Source organism: Ascaphus truei, chromosome 8 (genome assembly GCF_040206685.1).
Source record: "Ascaphus truei isolate aAscTru1 chromosome 8, aAscTru1.hap1, whole genome shotgun sequence".
In the NCBI taxonomy this organism is placed as follows: Eukaryota; Metazoa; Chordata; class Amphibia; order Anura; family Ascaphidae; genus Ascaphus; species Ascaphus truei.
This window is the reverse complement of record NC_134490.1, coordinates 44,948,492-44,972,829: the sequence shown is the minus strand read 5'-3', so window position 1 is coordinate 44,972,829 and position 24,338 is coordinate 44,948,492. Positions and strand designations below refer to the sequence as shown.

General features: G+C 42.5%; 2 protein-coding genes across 2 annotated transcripts; both read left to right on the top strand.

Moving 5' to 3' along the window:
* Positions 1-2,268: 2,268 nt before the first annotated feature.
* Positions 2,269-8,786, top strand: LOC142501649 (anionic trypsin-2-like). Its single transcript, XM_075611793.1, has 5 exons — positions 2,269-2,346; positions 3,636-3,792; positions 6,061-6,314; positions 8,000-8,136; positions 8,575-8,786. Exons 1-5 carry the CDS (start codon positions 2,307-2,309, stop codon positions 8,722-8,724), a joined length of 738 nt encoding a protein of 245 aa, XP_075467908.1. The 5' UTR covers positions 2,269-2,306; the 3' UTR covers positions 8,725-8,786.
* A 7,721-nt stretch (positions 8,787-16,507) lies between these two features.
* On the top strand, positions 16,508-21,070 carry LOC142501647 (anionic trypsin-2-like). Its single transcript, XM_075611791.1, has 5 exons — positions 16,508-16,615; positions 17,249-17,405; positions 18,368-18,621; positions 20,263-20,399; positions 20,858-21,070. The coding sequence occupies exons 1-5, from the start codon at positions 16,576-16,578 to the stop codon at positions 21,005-21,007; spliced, it is 738 nt and encodes a 245-aa protein (XP_075467906.1). The 5' UTR covers positions 16,508-16,575; the 3' UTR covers positions 21,008-21,070.
* The last annotated feature ends 3,268 nt before the right edge of the window (positions 21,071-24,338 follow it).

Sequence of the window (24,338 nt, the reverse complement as noted above, 5' to 3'; positions counted from 1 at the left end):
TGGCACAGATGGGTTAATCATATTGATGGATATTATGACAAACTGAATACAAGAAACATTGGTAGTAGATGGATACATCTGCCTTCTGAACACATGGGATAAATATCCAGAGGGTTAGACTTCATTCCCTAAAGTTCTATTCCATAATCTGAGATGGACAAGACTCAGGGAATGCAACGTATAGATTCTGTAAACTAATTCTTGGAGGTTTTGCCACAGGGAGAGGATGGAAAGTGTTTAGGAAGAAGAGAGAACGGCAAATAAGTATTGGTGAGAGCAATGAGGTCATGATTCTAAACCCTCCTAAATAATCTGATATTAGGTCACCACAGATATCTCATAACGTCTCCAAAGAACCTCCATTGCGAATCATGTACACAATGTCCTTTAAACACAATCCTACTTCTTCCCCACTATATAAATGACTCACAATAGTACTGCATAGGAGGTCTTTCTCTATGCCTGATTATCAGGGTCCTCAGTACATCAAATATTCTCAATTTCATGCTTTTCATAGATTTTCTGAATAAGTGAGATATGCCATGTGAGAGTGTTTCTCAACTGGCTAGGAATCCCCACCCAGACCAAGTTTTATGAATAATCAATTTATTATTTAATACGTTTGCACTTATTTGTGATTATCCGTTATCCATAACTCCTGTCCTGGCTTGGGTGTCCTGAGGAAAGTGCAGAGAAACCTGCAGTTTCTAAGAAACAGACTGATATCAAAAGAAGGACAGTGGGACACCAACAAAGAGACTAAAGGCCGGGAATCAGGAGAAAAACACTGTGAATAATATGTATTATAAGATTGAGTAGTATGTTTTTCATATTAAGATGACCAGGTTATTGTGTTAAATGTAAACATACATTATAAATAGAAGTTCCCTCTTGTGTTAGGAAGTGGCCCCTTTGGAATATTCAGGGGTCACAGCTCAGCATCCTCAATATCTTAGGTTGCCCACTATATATATATATACTGTATATACTGTATATATTATAGCACTAGACAATGTATCTGTCAGCCATCTTGTTATCTAGAATCTGCAGTGTTCTGTAAAATGGCCCCCACAAATCCTCTGACCAATTCACTTGCACAAAACATTTAATTTATACAAGATTCTGTACTGGTTAGTACCGGCGACTGTGGGTGTTGGGTAGTAGCCATGATTGCAGGCTATTAAGAATGCTTAATTCTGAATGTGTGTTATTGAGAGAAGGTGCTTGGCATATACAGTGTCTGAGAGAGTTACACAGGTAAGGTGCACTAAGGAAAATAGTCTAAGACGAGAGTGGTAGAGGTGGATGGGATGGAAAGGGGACAGTTATGAGCAGAGCACAAAAGTCATAATGAGAGATCAAAGCTGATACGTAGAGATGAGCAAATGATCTTGGTATTATGTTTCATGAAGATCATTGGCTACTCTAGTGTGGACAGTCTCAGTTAAGTGATCTGTATGAAAGCCGGATTGCATACGGAATGGGATGCATGGAATTAAGAAAGCTAAGAATATGAAAGATGACAAGACATTCTAGCAGTCTGGAGGCAAAAGAAAAAAGGGATGTACAGTAGGGTCATGGGTGTTGGTTTTGAGAATAGGTGTGATGACCACATGCTTAAAGGATAAGAGGAAAATTCCAGAGGAGTGAGAGGAGTTGAACATATGGGTGAAAGAAGAGACTAGGATAGGAGCCAGAGTTCTGATAAGGTGTTTGTGAGAAGGCATATGGTGGAGGGAGAAGATAAGGTTAGCTAAAAAAAAGTTTCCAACTGTAACAGAAGAGAAAGAGTCAAGAGTGGAGATGAGGTCCAGGTCTACTAGAGATGGGCTGGAAGGGACAGAATGAGTCTAACTGAGGAAAGCATTGTTGGAGGAAGTTGAATACAGATAAATGACAGTGAACTTAGCCAAAGTTTCAGAGTATATCCCTTTTAATATCCTAAACAGAATGGGGCTTACAGTATTGCTCAACGAGGAACCTAAAGTCAGTTAGGAAGTTATCAGCTAAGCCAATGTCTGCCTGAATCACAGTAAAGTAAGTCTACATGAAGTCCCATAGAGAGCCAGCAGCAGGGCAGAGAGCAAAGGCAGATGGGGACAAAATGTGACTGCGCAATGTCACCCAATGGATAAATGCCAAACTGAATCTCCAGCTGAAGTTTCCTTCATTAGAGCAGTTCAAAAGATGGACTTGATAAACCATTGGTGTGAACTGAAATGTGGTAGGGCCAGAGTAATAAGATAAGGGATTTGCAGAGGCATAAAACCCAGTCTCTGTACCAGGAAATACCTCATTGTCTCAACATGAAGTGCCTTCTCCTGTTCCCCCTTCTAGGACTCATTGGTATGTTTGACCTTCCCAGTCTTTTCTCTCCAGACCATGCTTGTCTTTCCACTTGGCTCCATGATTTAATTAACGTCACGTGGTGCTTAATCTAGCAAAAGAGGTCTGAGTTGGTCTTCAGTAGTATGGGGAATTAGGGAAGTATTTGCTGTATTACCACTATAGCCTTTGGTGGTTTCTCCACTTAATGGGACTGGTATCACCTGAATGGGTGGCTAGGTAGTTCCCTACAGTAATATTTTACATATGAAGTCAATAATCACACATGGTGGAGAGAGAGAGAGAGAGAGAGAGAGAGAGAGAGAGAGAGAGAGAGAGAGAGAGAGAGAGAGAGAGAGAGAGAGAGAGAGAGAGGGAGAGAGAGAGAGAGAGGGAGAGAGAGAGGGAGAGAGAGAGAGAGAGAGGAGAGAGAAGAGAGAGAAAGATGGAGAGAGGGGGAGAGAGGTAGGAAGGGGGAGAGAGGTAGGAAGATAGAGAGAGGGGGCAGATAGAGAGAGGAAGAGAGGGTGAGAGAGATGGAGATAGAAAGGAGATGGAAAGACAGAGAGCAGTAGATCGACAGTGCAGATAGAGAGGGAGACAGACAGCGAGGGGGACGAGAGAGCGTGGAGAGAGTGGGAAGAGAGTTAAGGAGATGGAGAGAGAGGGTGGATAGAGAGGGAGAGAGATGAGAGAGAAAGGAAGATGGAAAGAGAGAGTGGTGCGGAGCGAGACAGACAGAGATGGAGAGAGAGAGATAGGGAGACAGAGAGAGAGAGAAAGAGAGAGAAAGAGAAAAAGAGAGAGAAAGAGAGAGGAGAGATAGAGAGAGGGAGATGGAAAAAGGGTGTGAGAAAGAGGGGGAGGAATGAAGTGAGAGGGAGAGAGAGAGAGAGAGAGAGAGAGAGAGAGAGAGAAGAGAGAGAGAGAGAGAGGAGAGAGAGAGAGAGAGAGAGAGAGAGAGAGAGGAATGAAGTGAGAGGTAGAGAGACAGAGAGAGAGAGGAATGGTGAGAGGTAGAGAGAGAGAGAGGAATGAAGTGAGAGGTAGAGAGAATGAGAGAGAGGAATGAAGTGAGAGGTAGAGAGAGAGAGGTAGAGAGAGAGGTAGAGAGAGGTAGAGAGAGAGAGAGGGGTAGAGAGAGAGAGAGAGAGAGAAATAGATTGAGAGAAAGAGGGGGAGAGAGAGGAAGAGATCGAGAGAGAGATGATGGGAGAGAGGGGGGGTAAAGGAAGAGAGAGAGGGGTAGAGAGAGAAAGGGGGTGAGAGAGAGGTAGATGGAGAGAGAAAATAAATGTCTCTTTTCACAGCGGCACTTCCCATTGATGATGATAAGATCGTAGGAGGTTACACCTGCCCTGAGAACTCTGTTACTTACCAGGTGTCCCTGAATGCAGGTTACCATTTCTGTGGAGGGTCCCTGATTAACACCCTGTGGGTTGTGTCTGCTGCTCACTGCTACCAATCGTGAGTAATATGGAGGGAGGGGATATTAACAGAAAATCCTCTTGGGAAGCCAGAGGGGAAGACTGTGTGTTTGGAATAGCAGAGGGTAAGAGACAATGGGAGTTATATATTAAAGTCTTCCAGTTGTCAAACTGGGGCATATTTGTAGCATAGAATCTGCACTATATATTGTGTGTGTGTACGGTGATGCATTTGCTTAAATGGGCTCCATGTGTATGGATTTTTCCGGCAATAGGTGGCACATTGTGTGCTCATTTGCATGTAATTTCCCAGAATCCCTTGCTGCAGTGGGAGCACTATATGCTAGGTGATAATGGTTGAAAGGCAGGGTTGCAGACCTGCCTAAGACATGTGAATGTGCTCACAAGTGATATTCTTTATTGGATATATATTTTTCTTTTTCCCTATATATATATATATATATATATATATATATATAGGGAAAAAGAAAAAATACTGCGCCTAAATGCAAGGATATAACCAGAAATATTAAGTTGAAAATGATCTTATAATAAATCGATGTAGATACCACTAACTTAGCTAATAAGGTAATAATGAACAAAAATCATGTGCCCATACAAAGATCAATAATGTAAATACAATGCTGGCTTAATGCAAATATAATTGAACAAAAATAATATATAATTAAAAAAATATAAAGATTAAAAATACAAAAATAGAAAAAATAAAAATCATGAGTGAAAAAAATATATATATGAAAAATATATATGTGTATATTATTGTCCAAATGTATGTATGTATACTATGTGAGTGAATCTATTAAAAAAATAAGACCTGTGTTGATCTCAAATAAAACAAAGATGCTGGCAGCTTTCTTCTTGGTTGCAACAACTCCCTTGACGAACCTAAGAAAAAAAGAGAAGAAAAAAGCGCCTGATCTTCGTGTGATAACATATAAAAAATTTAATAAAACATGTGTGAAGACAATTCAAAACTCACAAGAGTACGATATATAACAGCATTGTATAAGTTTATACTCATATACAGGAGTAGCCTCAAGGTGCCACCTCGTCTCCGCTCTTCCACTGGGAATAGATGTCGTCACTCCTCATCAGTGGTGTAACAGGTTTCAAATTCCTCCGTCAACCACAGTCCTGTGGCGCAGGTTCCCTCTAAAGAAAGAGTGCCAGTGTACCGGAGCAAAGTTTGGCCAGCTCAAACCTTTTGGCTGCTAATAAAAGTCAAATGAGCACTAAATCATGTGCAATAATACCATCCCTATGCGTTTCCTCAGACTTTCTCTGACTTCTTCAGGGGGCAAGCATATAATGGAAATGGCCGTGTTAGTCCAGTTGCGATAGTGCAGAATAAATGAGTTCTTCAGTATTAGGTGATACCTTTTTTATTTGGACTAACAATTTATGTCATAGGACAGGCTTTCGAGAGTTTCCTCTCTTCTCAGGTCAGATATATATATATATCCTTTTTCTTGGATAAATATAGTGCAGCATTTTACCCAAGATTGCGCCAGGAGACTGATACATTAACCCCAATGTGTGAACCAGAATAATACAAAATTATTGCAGAGGAAGGGAAGGAGCCGAGGAATACCGTCACACTTCAGACAAACACTGTAGTGATCATAACAAATGGTCTACAGATAGGGCACATAACAATGGCCCAATGCGACAAATATAAATGGGATCACACAGAGTCAGCCAGATCCTTCGGGGATTGTTCTATAGATGGTGCCAGTTATCACGGTCTGGGTATGGTACATTTTGCCACACTTGTTCACCAAGGCTGGGAAAGTATCCTTCCCTTACTGTAACTGGGAAAGTATCCTTCCCTTACTGTAACTGGGAAAGTATCCTTCCCTTACTGTAACTGGGAAAGTATCCTTCCCTTACTGTAACTGAGAAAGTATCATCCCTTACTGTAACTGGGAAAGTATCCTTCCCTTCCTGTAACTGGGAAAGTATCCTTCCCTTACAGTAACTTGGAAAGTGTACTTCCCTTACATTAAGCACTTGTTCTTCTCCAGGTTCCTCAGCTGAGAGAGTTGAAGGTAGTGAAACTGTTACAGAGAGAAAGAAAGAATAATGTAAGATGAGAAGAGGAAAAGGAGAGAGTAAAAGACAAAGAGATGCATACAGTATGGTTATACAAACGCAGAAAAGAGAGGGGTTTACAGATGGAGAAAAGGGAGAAAGATTATAAATGGAGAACAGGCAGATAAAGAGATATATGAAAAAAGGCGTCAAGAGCCATTCTCACCTGATCACTGTCTGTCTTTCTCCCTTGCAGGCGTATCCAAGTCAGACTTGGAGAGCACAATATTAAGCTGCTGGAGGGGCCAGAACAATTCATTCAATCTGCTAAAGTCATTCCCCACCCAGAATATAACCCTTCTCTCCTGGACAATGATATTATGTTAATCCGACTGTCCAAACCTGCCAGACTGAACTCCCGGGTTCAGGCGATCAGTTTGCCCTCCCACTGTGACCCTGCAGGGACACAATGTCTCATCTCTGGCTGGGGAAACACTCTGAGCAATGGAGGTGAGTGTCAAACTGTCCACACTCAAAATCACTAGGCACTGAAGGGAATTGTAGCTCCGAAGGACTAATCCCTTCTCACACAGGCTAAGGCCTCGTTCAGGGTGCCAGAGGCAGGAGTTGGAGGGCGGGCGTTCGCGTGTGCGAGCGGCAGTCTGCTGGGCAATGTGTGCACATCATCCCCAGCAGACTTTTTCAAGAGTTGAGGAGGCGGGGAGGAGGCGGGGCTACAGACAGCAGCTTAGGGATCGGTGTTGCTGTCTTGAAATCATTCTCAAGAATGATTTCATTGGCTGCCGAGGTACCAGTGACGCTGCTGCAGCTTCAAAAAACAACTTGGGTTGTTATTGAAACTGTAGCAAGCGTCAACTCCGTACTTCGGAGACAGGGCAGCTGCTACCCTGACAACCACAATTCACTTTAAATACATTGTTTCTGATGGCCGTCCGCACGTAAGCACGCCCTCCCTCCGAAGCCAGCACCCTACACAAGGCCTTACAAAGAGACACAAGAGAATTGTGATCCACAGAGTCTACCCTTCCTTAAACAGAGTGAGAAACACATATAAATAATTATCAAATGTAAAGAAAATACCTAACATCGCTTAATAATACAGCTCAACCCCGTTATAACGCGATCGGTTACACCGCGAATCTGCTTATAACGCGATGCAGGTGTGGCTCCCAATTTTCGTATTTATGAATACTTTACAACACGATTATTGGTATCTTAAATACTGTATTGTGCAATGCATATAAGTGTACATTATTTCTAACGCGATCCGCTTATAACGCGATGTGATTCTTTGGACCCCAAGCAAAGCATTATAAGGGGGTTGAGCTGTATCTCTTTTATGCCATGTTAGGAAATGCAGAGGTAGCTTACTCCCTTATTCACTTTCACTTAGCTCATATGTTATAAGATTAACTTTTTAACACAGGGACAACCTATGTAAATTGTTGATGTTGTTAAGGTAAGTAATATGAATTGATTAATAAAAAAGAGAATTAAACATCCACTGAGGATAAATCCAATAAGGGCTCAAAGTAAGATGAATAACAATAGTGCCCATGTGCTTAAACATGAGATATAGTAAGTGCATACTGACAGTAAGTAATAGTGAGAGACAGTTATCTTAAAGATCTGCACAGCAAATATACAGCAAACAGACACAGAAGAAATCTCACACAGTACAGATATTGCACACCAACATACTGTATACAATCAAAATCAAAACACAGAGAGATACACTACAAACTCACACCAAAACAGACCCACTCACTGCAGTGTGACATACTGTACAGGTGGCGCCACTACACTTCAGAATGCCACCACAGCGCTCAAAACATCGATTTATCTGATGGCCCAATAAATTCCGTTTGAAAAATCCGAAGTGCCCAGATTAGTTTTTCTTACCAGGTGTAACATGGACCATTACATGTGACAGTATCACAATAATGCACTACATTTTTATATGTTTCACATGGAATGACTGTGTAACACTTTATATCACAACATTCCACTGCACAAGAATCCATCATGGAGTCATGAGTCTATACTGTACACGGGTGATTTTGCCTTTTATCTCTGGCAAAAAAACCCCCCCACAACACAGTGAAAGGTACAGAAACGGACATGCGTGTGGTTCTGTGATATTCCCATTCTATGGCTTCTGCTTTTCCCCTTAGTTAATTATCCGGACCTCCTGCAATGTCTGGACGCCCCCATCCTCCCTGAACTGGAGTGCCACGATGCATACCCACGGAAAATCACTGGCAACATGATCTGTGTGGGGTATCTGGGGGGCGGCAAGGACTCCTGCCAGGTGACTAAACATCATCCCCAAATATGATGGCAATAGCGATAACATGACAAATGCCAATAGAACAAGAGAATGACACGTTGAGGAAACAGGACAGAGAGAAAGAGATGTAGTGATAAAGAAGAAGAAAGGGAGTCAGACCAGAAAGACAGAAGGAGATTTTTGGAAGAGATAGATACAGAGAAGTTAATAGCAGAAAATAATTAAGGAGCTTGCATGTTGTTAGCCATTCTGCCCCTTTCATTTAAGCACCATTATGTTTCTGGGTTCATTCCTAAAGAGAGAATCAAAACTTTCAGCAAAACAGTAAGAGAAAAAAGAGGTAACAAGGTAAAGAGATTCTACAGGAAATAAAAGAAAGAAAAAAACAGAGATTAATAAAGAAAGGTGAGACAGAACTAGCGGTCATCATTGTGCTCAGACTCTTCTTCATTTTCCCAGGGTGACTCCGGAGGTCCAGTGGTTTGCAATGGAAAGCTGCAGGGAGTGGTATCCTGGGGAATTGGCTGTGCCTTGTCTGGGTATCCTGGAGTTTACACCAAGGTGTGTAACTACGTGTCCTGGATTGAGGAGACCATCGCCAACTATTAAATGTCTTATAAAGAGGCTATGGATTGATTCCTGAGGAAGAAGCCAATAAACAAGAAATCAGAGATCCTGTGTCATGTCTTCTCTTATCCGTATCAGAAATCCCCTTAACCATAGAAAGCCTAACATAACCATGCAGCACTCAATGGGTTTAGTGCTTTATAACTATGGTATGGTTCTTGTTTTTAGTATAACATCTTTCTGAAAACTTCACTTTTACTCCACTGAACCATACTAAGGCCGCACTATAGTGCCGGCGACGCGACGTCGCCTGAAAACAAAAGCATGGTCGCCGGTGCAAGCGCTTATAGTAAGCGCGATGGTGACAAAGCGACGGGGTAACGCGATATTTGGTAGCCATAAATTTTTGATTTTTCAGGGGCTGTCGCCTCATGTGACAGCCCCTAAACCAATCAGTAGCCTGGCCGCCCACAACGCCGCCGCAAAGCAAAATACAACTTTCGGTTGCGCCATCGCCGGCACTATAAGCGCGGCCTAAAAGTTTTCTCCAAATTCCACTTAAACTGTACAGCAACTTAAGTGAACTGGAAAATCGAAGAGTAGGGAGGGGCAAGAGAGCAGGTGTATGAGGCATATCATATACACTGTATAATCTTCTTTAAATACAGAGCTTCTTAGTGGTGACAGGGGTAGGAAACCAATACGTTCACATAATGAAACTACCTGTTTCATGCCATTCAGAGCTTTCTTGGAGTTATACCTCTTCTTATACCTCTTTCTAAGAATCTACTCTCTGTGTCCTAACATTCAATGTATGGGAGGAATAATGTTACAGAATATCCGTTTAATATTAACACCTCAATACCAAATACCCTTTGGCTGCATCCTCTGATGCACAACCATTTCCTCGCAACCATAAAATTTCCTTTACTCTGGGTTCACAATAATTTCCTTTTTATGAGTGTAATAATGTCTCTGAACATGACTGCGGTTTGTATAGAAATACTATTTATCTACATGAATTGGGAGCGGATGCCTCATAGATCGTGTAGGGAACTTTAACATTAACAAATGTGTATAAGAACATGAAGCAAACAGGGTAGGCTCAGGACTGGGTGAGGACTCTACCTGGGAATAAGCCACTAAATATATCAATGGCTGTGTATCTTTCCTAGAAAAGTACAGCACATGATGCATTGTCACTAAACTCAGCCTATACAATAGTTACAAGTGACATTTGTGACAGTAATTTGACTGTTAAAAAAAAATAAGTAAGCTGAGTGATGAATAAATGAACCCATAGTAAGAAAAGAGAACTGGGATCTCACAGCTATAAGCATCGAGACCGGAACACCCCTCCCCTGGTATCCTGCTGCCGTTCCCTTCAACCAACGATGGTGCAACGGCTTCTGAATGAACCCAGGAGCTAAGTAGCACCTTTATTAGGACTTAATATACTTTTTTGTCCTGATATTTTATTGTGCATTGCTACGTTTGCTATGTCTTCATTCTACCATAGCTACCATTCAGGTTACCAGCATAATATATGCACGAAAGAGAGAGGGGTGTAACTAGGGGTACTGTTCACTGACTATTATCAGCCCTAGCTGTGTATATATTATATTTACCCGCTCAGAGGGAGACTTAATATGATTTATGAATCAGTTTGTTCTTTACCCCGTGTACCTATCAGCCACCTATAACTATTAGGTCTGATCAATGTTAATTACCGGACTCCAGAGAGGCTATTTGTGATTTTGACCTCTGCACTAAACATCAATTAGTATATAGAGGCTATAACTGGATACGGTCCTTGAACCGTGCCTCAGGGCGTCTTCGTTAGCACACTTTGTGCTTGCCCTTTGCAGAGCTCACACACTATCCAGCTACGCATCTCACTACTACATGTACATGGTGGTTGAGTATTCATTTTATGATGAACATCTTTGTTGCGTTGTTATTGTTTTCACCATGTTTCGTTTATTTGTTGTACACATCGCTTTAGTGGACTAGGGACATCACCCAGATATATACCATCTGTCCATTCGGCGTAAGATAATTACCCCTCCAGACTTAGCTTCAATGACCTATATCATTTTAGGTTCATTGAATTATTGACAAAAGGATCTCCATATGGTTTACGGGCCTTCAAATCTGGTATTATAATAATGGGGATTATCTGAGCGACACAGTTCCACATTTAGGTGTTGTTATATCTATATCTCCTCACGAGCGAGGACGATTCTGTTGGTTTGCCTACTAGGGGCTGGCCTTGGATTATATATACCATGCCCCTCTATACAATCCTTTTTTAACCTTCTCTTGTGATTAAAAGGTTTTTAAATACACTCATTACTATCAATCACTGGCTTATCCGAGTGCATTCAAGGAGGAACTTTTTCTCTTTTCTGCTTTAGTTATACCTTTTCCTCTTTTGCACCGGTATTTTGCTTGACACACTATTTACAACTCACTTTATACCTGCTGATGCGGGAGCATCCCTTACCCCTCCCTTCTCCCCCTCCCCATTCCTGGATTATCCAAACAGGGTAGGCTCAGGACTGGGTGAGGACTCTACCTGGGAATAAGCCACTAAATATATCAATGGCTGTGTATCTTTCCTAGAAAAGTACAGCACATGATGCATTGTCACTAAACTCAGCCTATACAATAGTTACAAGTGACATTTGTGACAGTAATTTGACTGTTAAAAAAAAATAAGTAAGCTGTGATGAATAAATGAACCCATAGTAAGAAAAGAGAACTGGGATCTCACAGCTATAAGCATCGTTAAAGGGAAGGGATTACACCCAAGACCGGATTTGGAGAATCATGTACACAGTGTTTTCCAAACACAATTCTGCTTCTCCCCACGATATCCATGGCCCACAATAGTGCTATAGAGGAAGGACCTACTTTAGGCCTTATTATGACAGCTCACAGCTACGCACAATATTTGTCAATTCTATGTCAACATGCTTTGCATTTACTGCGTCATCACTGAGATATATGGACAGTGCACTTATTGTGTATCAGGGTTTCTCATCTGGCTGGGGCACCCCCATCCAGACTAGATTTGATGAATAATCAATTAAATGAAATTGCAGTTTTCCCTTATGTGAATGCGTGATTACCTTCTTGTTCATAAATCATGACCTTTCCTGGGTGTCCCGAGAACAGGGTTGAGAAACACTACACTATATTCAGAAACAGACTGAAGCCAAAAGAAAAAGAGTCCAATGCAGTGTTTTTCAACAGGGTTTCCTAAGAAGTCTTTCCAGAACATTCTCCCATTCTAAACATTCCATAGAATACTATAAAATTCACATGTGATTATCTGGGTATCAGTAAAAGACGTGTGCAATTATCTGGTTATCGGTAAAAGCCGTGTGCAATTATCTGGTTATCGGTAAAAGTCGTGTGCAATTATCTGGTTATCGGTAAAAGCCGTGTGTGACTATCTGATTATCAGTAAAATACATGTGTGATTATCTGGTTATTGGTAAAATATGTGTGTGTTTATCTGGTTATCAGTAAATGCCGTGTGTGATTATCTGGTTATCAGTAAAATACGTGTGTTTATCAGGTTATCAGTAAAAGCCATGTGTGATTATCTGGTTATTGGTAAAATACGTGTGTGTTTATCTGGTTATCAGTAAATGCCGTGTGTGATTATCTGGTTCTCAGTAAAGTCATGTGTGCTTATCTGTTTATTGGTAAAAGCTGTGTGTGATTATCTGGTTCTCAGTAAAAGCTGTAAGTGATTACCTGGTTATCGGTAAAAGCCGCAGTCACGGAAGACAAGACACGACACAATACTTGAATAAACTAAAGTTTATTCTGGCAAGCCAGCAAACACACAAATCACACAAGCACACACTCACAATGCAACACTCACCAACTGGGGCCTACGGGGGAAGAATCTAGCCTCAACTAGGTGCAGGGCCCTGCTTCGGTAGGCTTGCCCTGAAGAGCTTCTTGTCCTACTTCTCAGTTCTATTCTACCAATAGCACTTTCGAATAGTCCGCCAGTCGTGATGTCACTGTCTCCGTCCAAACTTCATCTGGTACTCTGATCGGCCACACTCCTTACATAGCACTCGGTTGCCTATCTTTTCATGGAGCAGAGGCCGCCGACCAATCAGAGCATGGATCTTGATGGTGCAGCCAATCGGAGGATGAGGGCTCGCCTGGCTGCACCAATCAGAGGAAGGGGCCGGCTTAAGGACTCTAGACTGCCCTTCAGGGAGGGAGCCGCTGGCAAGCGGGAAATTGAACTGGCCAAAGGGAATCATGCCTACGTGGCTGAGACCTGGCAACGGTTCCCCTAGACAGCCCTATACCCTCCCGTGGGGTAGGCCCCTCAGCGTCTCGGGGGAACAAAGGCTTTGCACCACCAAGAACCAGCTCCCGGACTTGAATACCAGCCGTTCCCCACTCACCATTGTCCAGTTACTCAAGCTGCTCCCAGGTTCTGGAACGAACCGGCATTTCCCCGTATACAGCCCAGCTAAGTGTATTACTGTGTCTGCACGCGGAGAAATGCTAAAACACAAAACACATTGCTGACTTGCTAACTGTGCGGGGACAAGACTAACACAATATTTAAAAGTGCTTTTTACACATTCCCAGTTCCCCAAGACACACAGATTCCCCCTTTCCAGATATCACACAGTGAATAGCTCTTTTCGGAAGAGGTTACACACAATACCTAGTACACCGGCCAAAATGAACCTCACAGAGGCGGCCATTGCACACGGTTTTGGGGCAGCCAGCCGGGCTTCACCTTTATTATGTGAGGCTGGCTACCCCTACCGTGACAGCCACGTGTGAATATCTGTTATCGGTAAAAGCCATGTGTGATTATCTGGCCGTGCCATGTTGTATTTTTGTAAAACTCGCAGAGTATTGCTTAGTGGGACAGGACCACTTCCGCTTTAACACTTTTGTTGCCATGGAAAGTATTAAATAACACAAACCTGCTGCAGAGACTCTAATCTAAAGTTCCCCCTTCAATATTTCAGACATCTAAAGAGCAAACACGTCACTATTACATAGTATACCAAATCTATTTCTTGGGCTACACATTATTCATCTCAAGGTTTTACACGTGTTTCTCTTGTGAAGCCAATAAAATACCAGTTTAATCTGACTTTCTTGCTTTATTTATTCATGCACCTCTGATGGCAAGAGGACAGGAGATTTAATCGGCCTGACCCTCTGTCCTGCCTGCCACCTGCTTATTCACATACACGTGTCAATGTGGGTGCAGTCTAGGGAAATTGATATTGGCCAAAGTAAAAGCTCCTATTGGGAACATTGGGGGGGGGGGGGAAATGAGACAGATATGTTAATCTTTCATTGATTTGACTTTGGTGGAAGAAATCTTAGTTGGGAAAAGAAAAAACAAAATAGAAATGTTAGATAAGAGTATAAAACCTTTAATAGCAGAGTTGGTCTATATGAATATACTAGCTGATATACCCGGCGTTGCCCGGGATGTAAATCCGTAATAGGTAGTATTATTTATAAATAGGGGGACAATAGGATGACTATTTGGTTGAAAGGTTGTATAATGATGTTGAAAAGAAACATGGAAGAAAATCTAATATGATGTTGATTAAAAAATGGTTTATTATAAACACACCACAGTACAATGTATATTTTGGTGACATAAGTGATGTAAAAATGTGAGGTGTGTGTCCCGCTAGGGTGTGAGCTGGTGTGAGGCGTCGGGTGGGTGTTCAGTACGGGTGGCGGGTGGGTAGTGAGTGATGGCTTTGGTTGTGGCTACCGCTAGGGTGTGAGCGGGTGTGAGGCGGTGGGTGTCTGGTGAGTGTGGGCGGCGGCTGGTCAGTGATGTCCGTGCGTAGGGGTGTGAGTGCGGCGGGTAGGTGTGAGACGGGAGGCGCCGGGTGAGTAGTGAGTGTGTGCGGCAGCTGGTCAGTGATGTCGGTGCATAGGGGCGGGAGGCGGCAGGTGTGTGTTGAGTGCGGGCAGGGGGATGGGAAAGGAAGGGGCGGGGGGATGGGCAGGGGCGGGGTTGAGGGAAAGGCAAGTGGGGGGAGGGAAAGGCAGGGGCGGGGGGAAGGCAGGGGCGGCGGTGGGGGGAGGGAAGGCAGGGCGGCAAGGCGGGGGGGGAAGGCAGGGGGGCGGCAAGGCGTCACTGTGTGTCATGTGTCTGTGTCTGTGTGTGTCTGTGTGTGTCTGTGTGTGTCTGTGTGTGTTTGTGTGTCTGTCGTGTGTGTGTGTCTGTCGTGTGTGTGTGTCATGTGTGTGTGTGTGTCTGTCATGTGTGCGTGTGTCTGTCATGTGTGTGTGTGTGTGTGTGTCATGTGTGTCATGTGTGTGTGTCACTGTGTGTCACTGTATGTGTGTGTGTCACTGTGTGTGTCAGGGGGAGGCAAAAACGGAGCTTGGGGGGTCAAAAACGGAGCTGGGGGGGTCAAAAACAGAGCTGGGGGGGTCAAAAACGGAGCTGGGGGGTTCAAAAACGGAGCTGGGGGGAGTCAAAAACTGAGCTTGGGGGGTCAAAAACGGAGCTGGAGGGGTCAAAAACGGAGCTGGGGGGGGGGGGGAGATACTCACACGTCTCAGTTAAGCCTCCCCCCCCAGCAGTAGCAGCAACAGCCGGCAGCACCATGGAGCATTTTGTCACCTCAGGAAGCAGCAGCAGTGTGGTGGGGACCTCTGGGTTAGAGCGCTCCGGCCAATGAGAGCCATGGGTGGCGGGACACACGGGGTGGGGGAGCCACACCGGCCAATGAGAGCCGTGGAAGGGCGGGCGGACCGATGGACCAATCAAATGGTCTACAGAGACTCACAAACAAGATTTTCAATAATATATATATATATATATAGATTGATTGCTCAAAGTCACAGAGAATCTGCATCAGGGTTTAATAGTGATGCACTTGGGGTGTAAAATCAATTTTTAAAACCAGAGACAAAACAGAGACCATTTTACTTATTAGATATTTATACATATATATTTAGGCACTGTACCGTGTATGAGTCTCACTGGATGTGCTAAAAACTGAGCTTTGTCTGTGTTTTATGTTTTGTCTCTGGTTTTAAAAATATATATTGCCATGCTCAGTAGCACTCCTCTGTGACACTCATATGCTTATATATATGTTGTGGTCATTTTGGGGGTTCAATAGGAGCTTGTTAGGTGTCCAGTATGTTTTGTAAAATCAATTTACCTAAAGTCACACAGATTTTCAGGCACAGGGTGGTACATCTGTCAAACTGTTACTCACGTACTGTATCCTCAAGTTTGACAGAAATCTCCAATAGTGCAGAAGATCAAGTAAAATAAAGAGAGTACAGCTCAGACAATGAGGTTACCCTGTGTCAGGGGAAATGAGGGTCAACTAAAGTGATTGTGATTCAGTGGTGGAGTAGGAATAGTATTAGTAAAAGTGGGAGATAGTGGGTGAAGTTGACTTGTATGGGAAAGCACAAAGCAGAGCTGGGCTTACACTGTTACTCTAAGAGGAACCTAAGACTTGTATGGGAAAGCACAAAGCAGAGCTGGGCTTACACTGTTACTCTAAGAGGAACCTAAAGTCACATAGGAAGTGATCAGCAGAGCCCAGATCAGACTGAAGCACAGTAAAGTGAGCCTGCAAGAAGTCACATAGAGAGCCAGCAGCAGGATAGAGTAGAAAAGCATGTCGGGTAAACAATGTGACTGCCCAATGTCACCCAAGGGAATATGCCAATCTGAATCTCCAGCTGGATTTTCCTTAATTGGAGCAGTTCATGAGGTTGGCTTAATAAACCATTGGTGTGAATTGACATGTGGTAGGGCATAAACGATAAGGGATCAGCAAATGTATAAAATCTCATCTCTGGACCAGGAAAGACCTCACTAATAGTTATCCCAACATGAAGTGCCTTCTTCTGATCTCCCTCTTGGGACTCGCTGGTAAGTTTGAACTTCACAATCTTTTCTCTCCAGACTTTCCCCTCTGTCCCTTTATTTAATGTAGTGAGAAGCCCTTAACACACAGTTGTTGTGTTAACTTATTTTAATGTAAATGACAGTTAACACATTGGTAACTTGATGGACATGTGTCTTTTCTCAACGTCATCTACTATGTAAATATTTAACTATGGATTTTCAATAGGAAGCTCTTTCTGCATCTTTCTCCTTACCTCAGCCTCTAATAGAGAGATTGATTGTGGAAATAATGAGTTCATTCTCCCATCTCCTCCAGAAATCGCATACCATTATAATGTGCTCAGCTATCTCTTAACTACATACCTCAAAGTATACAATCTACAACGACGTCTTACAACATGACATCCTGCTATCTCTCTGTCTCAGCTACTCTTTATACTAAAGGCACATATACAGATTCTACTTTGACATTCACAGCTATCTCAAGATCTGCCTCTCTCACAAGATGTATAATTATTTTTCGTTTTATGTTTCCTCTCACTGTCTTTAACACTACTTCATTTTTAGTATGTACTTGCATCTTAATAAATTGTCTGCTGCTGTCCCTGTTCTATGTCTTATTTCCTCATTAATGCTAATGAATGTCTCTTTTCACAGCGGCGCACCCCATTGATGATGATAAAATCGTAGGAGGTTACACCTGCCCTGAGAACTCTATTACTTACCAGGTGTCCCTGAATGCAGGTTACCATTTCTGTGGAGGGTCCCTGATTAACAGCCTGTGGGTTGTGTCTGCTGCTCACTGCTACCAATCGTGAGTAATATGGAGGGAGGGGATATTAACAGAAAATGTTCTAGGGAAGCCAGAGGATAAGACTGTGTGTATAGAAGAACAGAGTAAGAGACAATGGGAGTTTTGTAATAAAGTTTTCCCGTTGATAAATTTGGAGCACAAAATCTGCACTATATACTGCATATATTTATAAAAGCAAAAACTCGTATTGTATCCTCTGGGACATTTTTCTCTGATAAGTCTGATGCTGTTTTTCCACCTCCAGTTTTTACCCAAGGTTGCAGCCAGGAGACTGAGATTAACTCCCAATGTGTGAACAAGAATAATACAAAATAATTTCAGAGGAAAAAATAATCACTGACAGAAGGGCAATGGAATAAGAGATTGAGACAGTAAACAAGAGGGGGGCTTCTTGTATCATAATTCGTGAGTTTAAGGGGTACCACCAAACTTCATACACACACTGTAGCGACTATGACCAATGGTCTACCAACCGGGGGAGCACAAGCATGCTCTGGCACTGTGTTCAGTTTACCAATGTAATGAGGATTACACAAAGGATAATCAAGATCTTTAAGTGTCATCTAAAATAGACCGGTGTGCAGTTGTGTCTGTCTCCGACACCTCCAAGTGAGACCCTACTAAGGTTCGGATCACTCAGAACTTGCCTCCTCCAAGCATGAGAACATTTGTTTTCCCCTTACTTGCTCTTTGGGGATCCTTAGCTCTGAGAGTAAAATGAAGGGGAGACTGTTATACAGTGTGTGTGTGGGGGGGCATAATATAAGGCGCAAGAGAGAGTGAAAAACATAGATATTTGTATTCGTATGCACTTGTGTGAAAACAAAGAAGTATTTAAATTAGAAATAGATAAATGGAAAAAAAGGAGGAAGGGTAATGAATGGAGATCAGGCAGATAAAGAGATATACAACGCTACAAGAGCCATTCTCAACCAATCACTGTCTATCTTTCTCCCTTACAGGCGTATCCAAGTCAGACTTGGAGAGCACAATATTGAGGTGCTGGAGGGGCTGGAACAATTCATTAACTCGGCTAAGGTCATTCGCCACCCAGAATATAACCCTTCTCTCCTGGATAATGATATCATGTTGATCCGACTGTCCGAACCGGCCAGACTGAACTCCCGGGTTCAGACTATCAGTTTGCCCTCCCACTGTGACCCTGCAGGGACACAATGTCTCATCTCTGGTTGGGGAAACACCTTGAGCAATGGAGGTGAGTGTCAAACGGTCCACCTAGATTATACATACAGTATAGAGGGGAATTGTAGCATATCAATCCTGTCTTCTCTTCTAACAGGCTGAGTTAGGATAGACGAGATCTATGATTAACATATTCTACCATTCTTATTAGAGAGTGAGGAAGAAATACAAAAACAATATCCTCAAATATAAAGACAATACCTCATATCACTAAGTAACATCTCTCTTATCCCATGTGAGGAAATATAGAGGTAACTTACTATACACTCCCACACAGCGCATATATCTGTATATAGAAAAAAACTTTTTAGCACACAGTCCAACCTATGGTACTTAACAGACCCTGGATGTTGATGGGAAGTTATATGTATATGTTAAAAAAGGAGGACTTAACATTCAGGGAAGATAAATCCATTAATGACGTATAGTAAGATGGATAACAATAGGATCTCAATAATTACTAGACACCATGTACAGTATGTATAGACAAAAACAAAACACAAAACAGCGCACAACGCTCATGGTGAGGTAAGAATGAACAATTTATATTAAAAAGTAATTCAAGGTTCTGCATACATCAGATAAAGGTAAAACAGGCACGTAACTGTAACTATGACAGTTGTTACCACTCAGGTATCAGGACACAGGAGAAGGCTGCAGCGGATCACCCAATGTCAGGAATCTGCAGTCATATCAGGCTGTGCTTTCATCTGCTGGGCTCTTTAGAAGCGGAGGGTTCCCTTTAGGCTTCCACGTAATCCAGGTAGATAAGTCCCAAGCTCCGTTTAGGAGTAGCTGGTAGAGGGACAGTCTCACCGATCAGGGTCAGCTCTGCCTCCCACGCCAGCTTCACTTAACCAGCAAAGTGATAGAATACTAAGGGTTCTAGTAGATCAATAAAAGTATAATTCCAACTAGTTTCGTAGCAACTATAAAGGCCACTTCCCTGATGAAGTGGCCTTTATAGTTGCTACGAAACTAGTTGGAATTATACTTTTATTGATCTACTAGTACCCTTAGTTTTCTATCACTTTGCTGGTTAAGTGAAGCTGGCGTGGGAGGCAGAGCTGACCCTGATCGGTGAGACTGTCCCTCTACCAGCTACTCCTAAATGGAGCTTGGGACTTATCTACCTGGATTACGTGGAAGCCAAGATGTGGCTATGTAGGAAGCTATGTAGGAGGATCTTGGGTCCTTCTTATGTTCCTTTGCACCCTGCATTTAGCTAAACTATATTTTTCTATCTGACCGTGAGTGCTGTCTATCATTTCTGTTCTTGTATAACAAAAAAGAATGTTCTCATTCTACAAATAGAGATGCGAGTTCTAAAGTAAAAATACAGACACATAACTCACTCTGTTGTGTCACACTGTACAGGTGTGACCTGGACCATTAGGTGTGATGGTAACACAATGAATTCTAACGTCTCCATAGGTTTCCAATGTATCTCCTTCATAATTCCTCTGTAGCAATACTATATATGACAATAAAGCACATGGATCAATAATGGATTCAGGTTTATACACTTGACTAGTGAACTCTCTCATACTCTGTAGCAAAAAAATAACAACATACTGAAAGATGTACAGAAAAGCAGACATATAGTCTGTACTGTAATATTCACATTCCCAATGACTTCTTCTTTTCCCCTTAGTTAATTATCCAGACCTCCTGCAATGTCTGGACGCCCCCATCCTCACTGACCAGGAGTGCCACGATGCATACCCACGGAAAATCACCGATAACATGATCTGTGTGGGGTATCTGGAGGGCGGCAAGGACTCCTGCCAGGTGACTAAACATCATCCCCAAAAGGGGACAGAGGAATATAAAATAAATTCAACTGTGATAAAGTTTAAAAAAAGACACAAAAAAGAAAAGATTGTGTTGTGAAAAAGAAGGGGAAACAGCCAGGAAAGAAAGAAGAGATTCGGGCACAGAAAGATACAACAAAGTTTACAGCAGAAAATAACTCAGTAATCGACATTATTTTGCCTCCTCCAGTTCTGCAGAGGCTACTAAGTTTCTGGTCTCATTCAGAATAGAAAAACAAACTCCCGGGAGAGAAGACAGCAAGAGAAAGAGAGAGGGTGCAGAAAGAGGTAGACAGGATCCAAAATATAGATATACTGTAGACTGTAGAGTAACTACGCTTGATGATCATAGAGTCATAGAAAGAAAGATACCGGGAGGCAAAAATATATATACGAGTCACAGCATATTTTCAGACTCTTCTTCATTTTTCCCAGGGTGACTCCGGAGGTCCAGTGGTTTGCAATGGAAAGCTGCAGGGAGTGGTATCCTGGGGAATTGGCTGTGCCTTGTCTGGGTATCCTGGAGTTTACACCAAGGTGTGTAACTACGTGTCCTGGATTGAGGAGACCATCGCCAACTATTAAATGTCTTATAAAGAGGATATGGATTGATTCCTGGAGGAAGAAGCCAATAAACAAGAAATCAGAGATCCTGTGTCATGTCTTCTCTTATCCGTATCAGAAACCCCCTTAACCATGGAAAGCCTAACATAACCATGCAGCACTCAATGGGTTCAGGGCCTATTATATTTACTACATTATGAATACCTGTTTTTTAGGATGATATATTTCTAAAAACCTCAGTCTCAGGTGTGTCTAACACCCTCTAATTACTCCACTCCTTGAGGTCTCTATATTCCTCAATTTTTCACTTAAACTGTGCAGCAATTTAAGTGAACTGGAAAATACAAAAACAAGAAGGTAGTAGAGAGATCAGATGTAGTCAAACAAACTGAATAATATTATTTAAATAAGCAGCTTTTGGTGGAGTGTAGGGTGTGTATGGGTGCAGGATACACTGTCTGATTCATGCAACACAGAGTTTTCTCAGAGTTGTACCTTTTTCTAAGTAGCCCTTCTCTGACCCATCGTTCACTTCACAGAAGGAATAATGTTAAAGAACTTCCTCATTTTAACATTAACACCTCAACACCACAACCCTTGTGGCTGGATCCCCTGATGCAAAGACATTTCCTCAAAAACGCAACATGCCATTTCCTATGGGTTCACAAGAACATCCCCTTTATTGGAGTCATCATGAGTCTCAACATGACCTGAGATTGGTCTAGAAAGAACCACATTTCCACATAAATTTGGGACAGGTGCTTTTCATATGGTGTAATAAGAACTTTAATTAATGTGCATATGAAGCCTAATGAGTATGCACATTGATGGAGAGGGGCAGGATTAGGAAGCTCTCTGGGAATTTGTAACTGAACATATCTCTGGCTGGTGTCATCCCCAAAAAAGTACAGTATCCCCAAAGTCACTCTATGCAACAGTCATAAGTGACATTTGACACTTGAATTAAACTTCTTAAAAAGCAAGTCAACTGAGTGATAACTAAATTGACTCCACCGACTGAGTCAAATCAAGAAAATGGAAATCGATTATATGTTAAAAAAAACGGCTACTATGTATGTATGTACTGTATGTACTGTATGTATGTATGTATATCTTTATTTATATAGCACCATCCAGTGTCATAGCGCTTCACAGCAGTAATACATGTGACATAATAATATAACACATGATGGGAATAAGCGCTTCAGACATGAAAATAACAATAGGAAAGGGAGTCCCTGTCCCAAAGAGCTTACAATCTAAGTAGGGAGAAATTCCAGAGACAGAAGGAGGGTGTTCTGGTAAGTGTGTCTGCAAGGAGCCATGGTCAGTGTATATGAGATGTATAGTATCAGCCAGTGGAGCTACCCATATACTTCGTTAAATTAGCGAGAAATTAGGGCTGAGATGTAAGGAGGGGCAGAGGAGTGTATTGCCTTAAAAGTGAGGAGGAGAATTTTGAAAGTTATACAGAGTTTAATAGGAAACCAGGAGAGGGCTTTCAGCAGGAGAGACGCTGAGACAGATTTAGAAGAGAGTAAAGTGATTCTTGCAGCAGCTTTTAGGATAAAGTGTAGGTGAGACAGGTGAGAGGCAGGAAGGTTACAATAATCGAGACGGTAGATAATGAGGGCCTACGTTAAAGTTTTAGCAGTAGAGCGACAGAGGAACGGGTGTATCTTTGCAATGTTACAGAGGTGAAAAAAACAGGTTTAGCTACATTGTGAATGTGAGAGGAGAATGTGAGGGAGGAGTCAAATGTGACACCTAAGCAGCGTGCTTGTGATATTGGGTGTATGATAGTACTACCAACAGTAATGTAGAAGGGGTAAGTAGGGTCAGGCTTGGGAGGCAGTATAAGGAGCTCCATCTTAATTTTGAGTTGGAAGAGGGCCATCTGGGATGATATAGCAGAGCGACATTCAGAGACTTGGTCTGTTCAGCAGGTGTAAGGTCAGAGATTTCAGAGATTGAAAGGTAAATTTGTGTGTCATCAGCACAGAAGTGATATTTGAACCCAAGAGATGTGATAAAGTCACTTAGAGAGAGTGTGTGCAAAAAGAAAAGAGAAGAGGTCCCAGGACAGAGTCCTGGGGTACACCCACAGAGAGATCAACAGAGGAGGACTATTTAATCTGGTAAGGCCTGATTGGCCGGCTTCACCGGTCAATCAGATCAACAGGAAACTCACTGGTCCTTAAAGGACGCAGTGAGAAAAAAATACCAGACTAACAAAAATATAACATAAACCGGTATCAAGTGCAACAGTAAATTAAAATAATGTGCACTAAAATATGGGAGTTAATGTTAAAAAAATCCAAATGGGGAGATACCGAGCAGAGTACCCCGCCTGACGCCCACTGGGAGGCAAACTCTGAAACCGTCCCAGTGGACTCGGCGTATGTGTACTCTGCCCAGATACGGGAGTGCACCAGCACCCAGAACATGGCCACGATGTTTGTTGGGCCCTCCCTCTCCAATCACTGCTTCCTGGTCTTTTAAATGGCTAGCTTAGCCAATGCCAGGAGCAGGTTGACGAGGAGATCCCTAGGCTTATTGTCCCGGGACACTGGGCACCCAAAAATAAAAACAGAGGAGGAGGAGGTGTTCGCAAACGAGACACTGAAAGTACGATGGAAGAGGTAAGAGGAAATCCAGGATAGAGCTTTGTTATGGATACCAAGAGTATGGAGAATGTGAAGGAGAAGAAGGTGTTCCACAGTATTAAAGGCTACAGAGAGGTTAGTGCAATATGAGCAGAGTGTAGTGACCTTTGGCAGCATGGTGATCATTAGTTATTTTGGTGAGGGCTGTTTCAGTGGATTGAGCAGTAAAGAAGTCAGATTGTAGAGGTTCTAGGAGAGAATAGGTGGTGAGCAAATGGAGTAAGCGAGAGAACACAAGGTGTTCAAGGAGTTTGGAGGCAAAAGGCATGAGGAAGACAGAGCGATAGTTAGAGAGACAGGTAGGGTCAAGTTTTTGTTTTGGAGTAAGTGTATAACTGTTACGTGTTTGAAGGAGGCAGGACAAATACAAGAGTAGAGGGAGGAGTTCAAAATATGTGTGAGTGTAGGGATAAGAGTAGAAGGAGAGGTGTGAGGAGATGGGAAGGAATGGGGTTAAGAGGGAAAGTGGTAGCGGGAGAAGAGGAGATCATCAATAATACATCCATCTCTATGACACAGGAAAAGGAGTTGACGAAGGCAGGAAGAGAGTTAGAAAGAGGTGTAGAATGTGAGGAGGAAACAGAGGGGATGTCTTAATGAATGGAAACCCCCATGTTATAATTCATGTTCAGTCTTGTTTTATAAAGTATGTATAGCCCCCTCCTTTTTGGGTACTAATTGGTTAA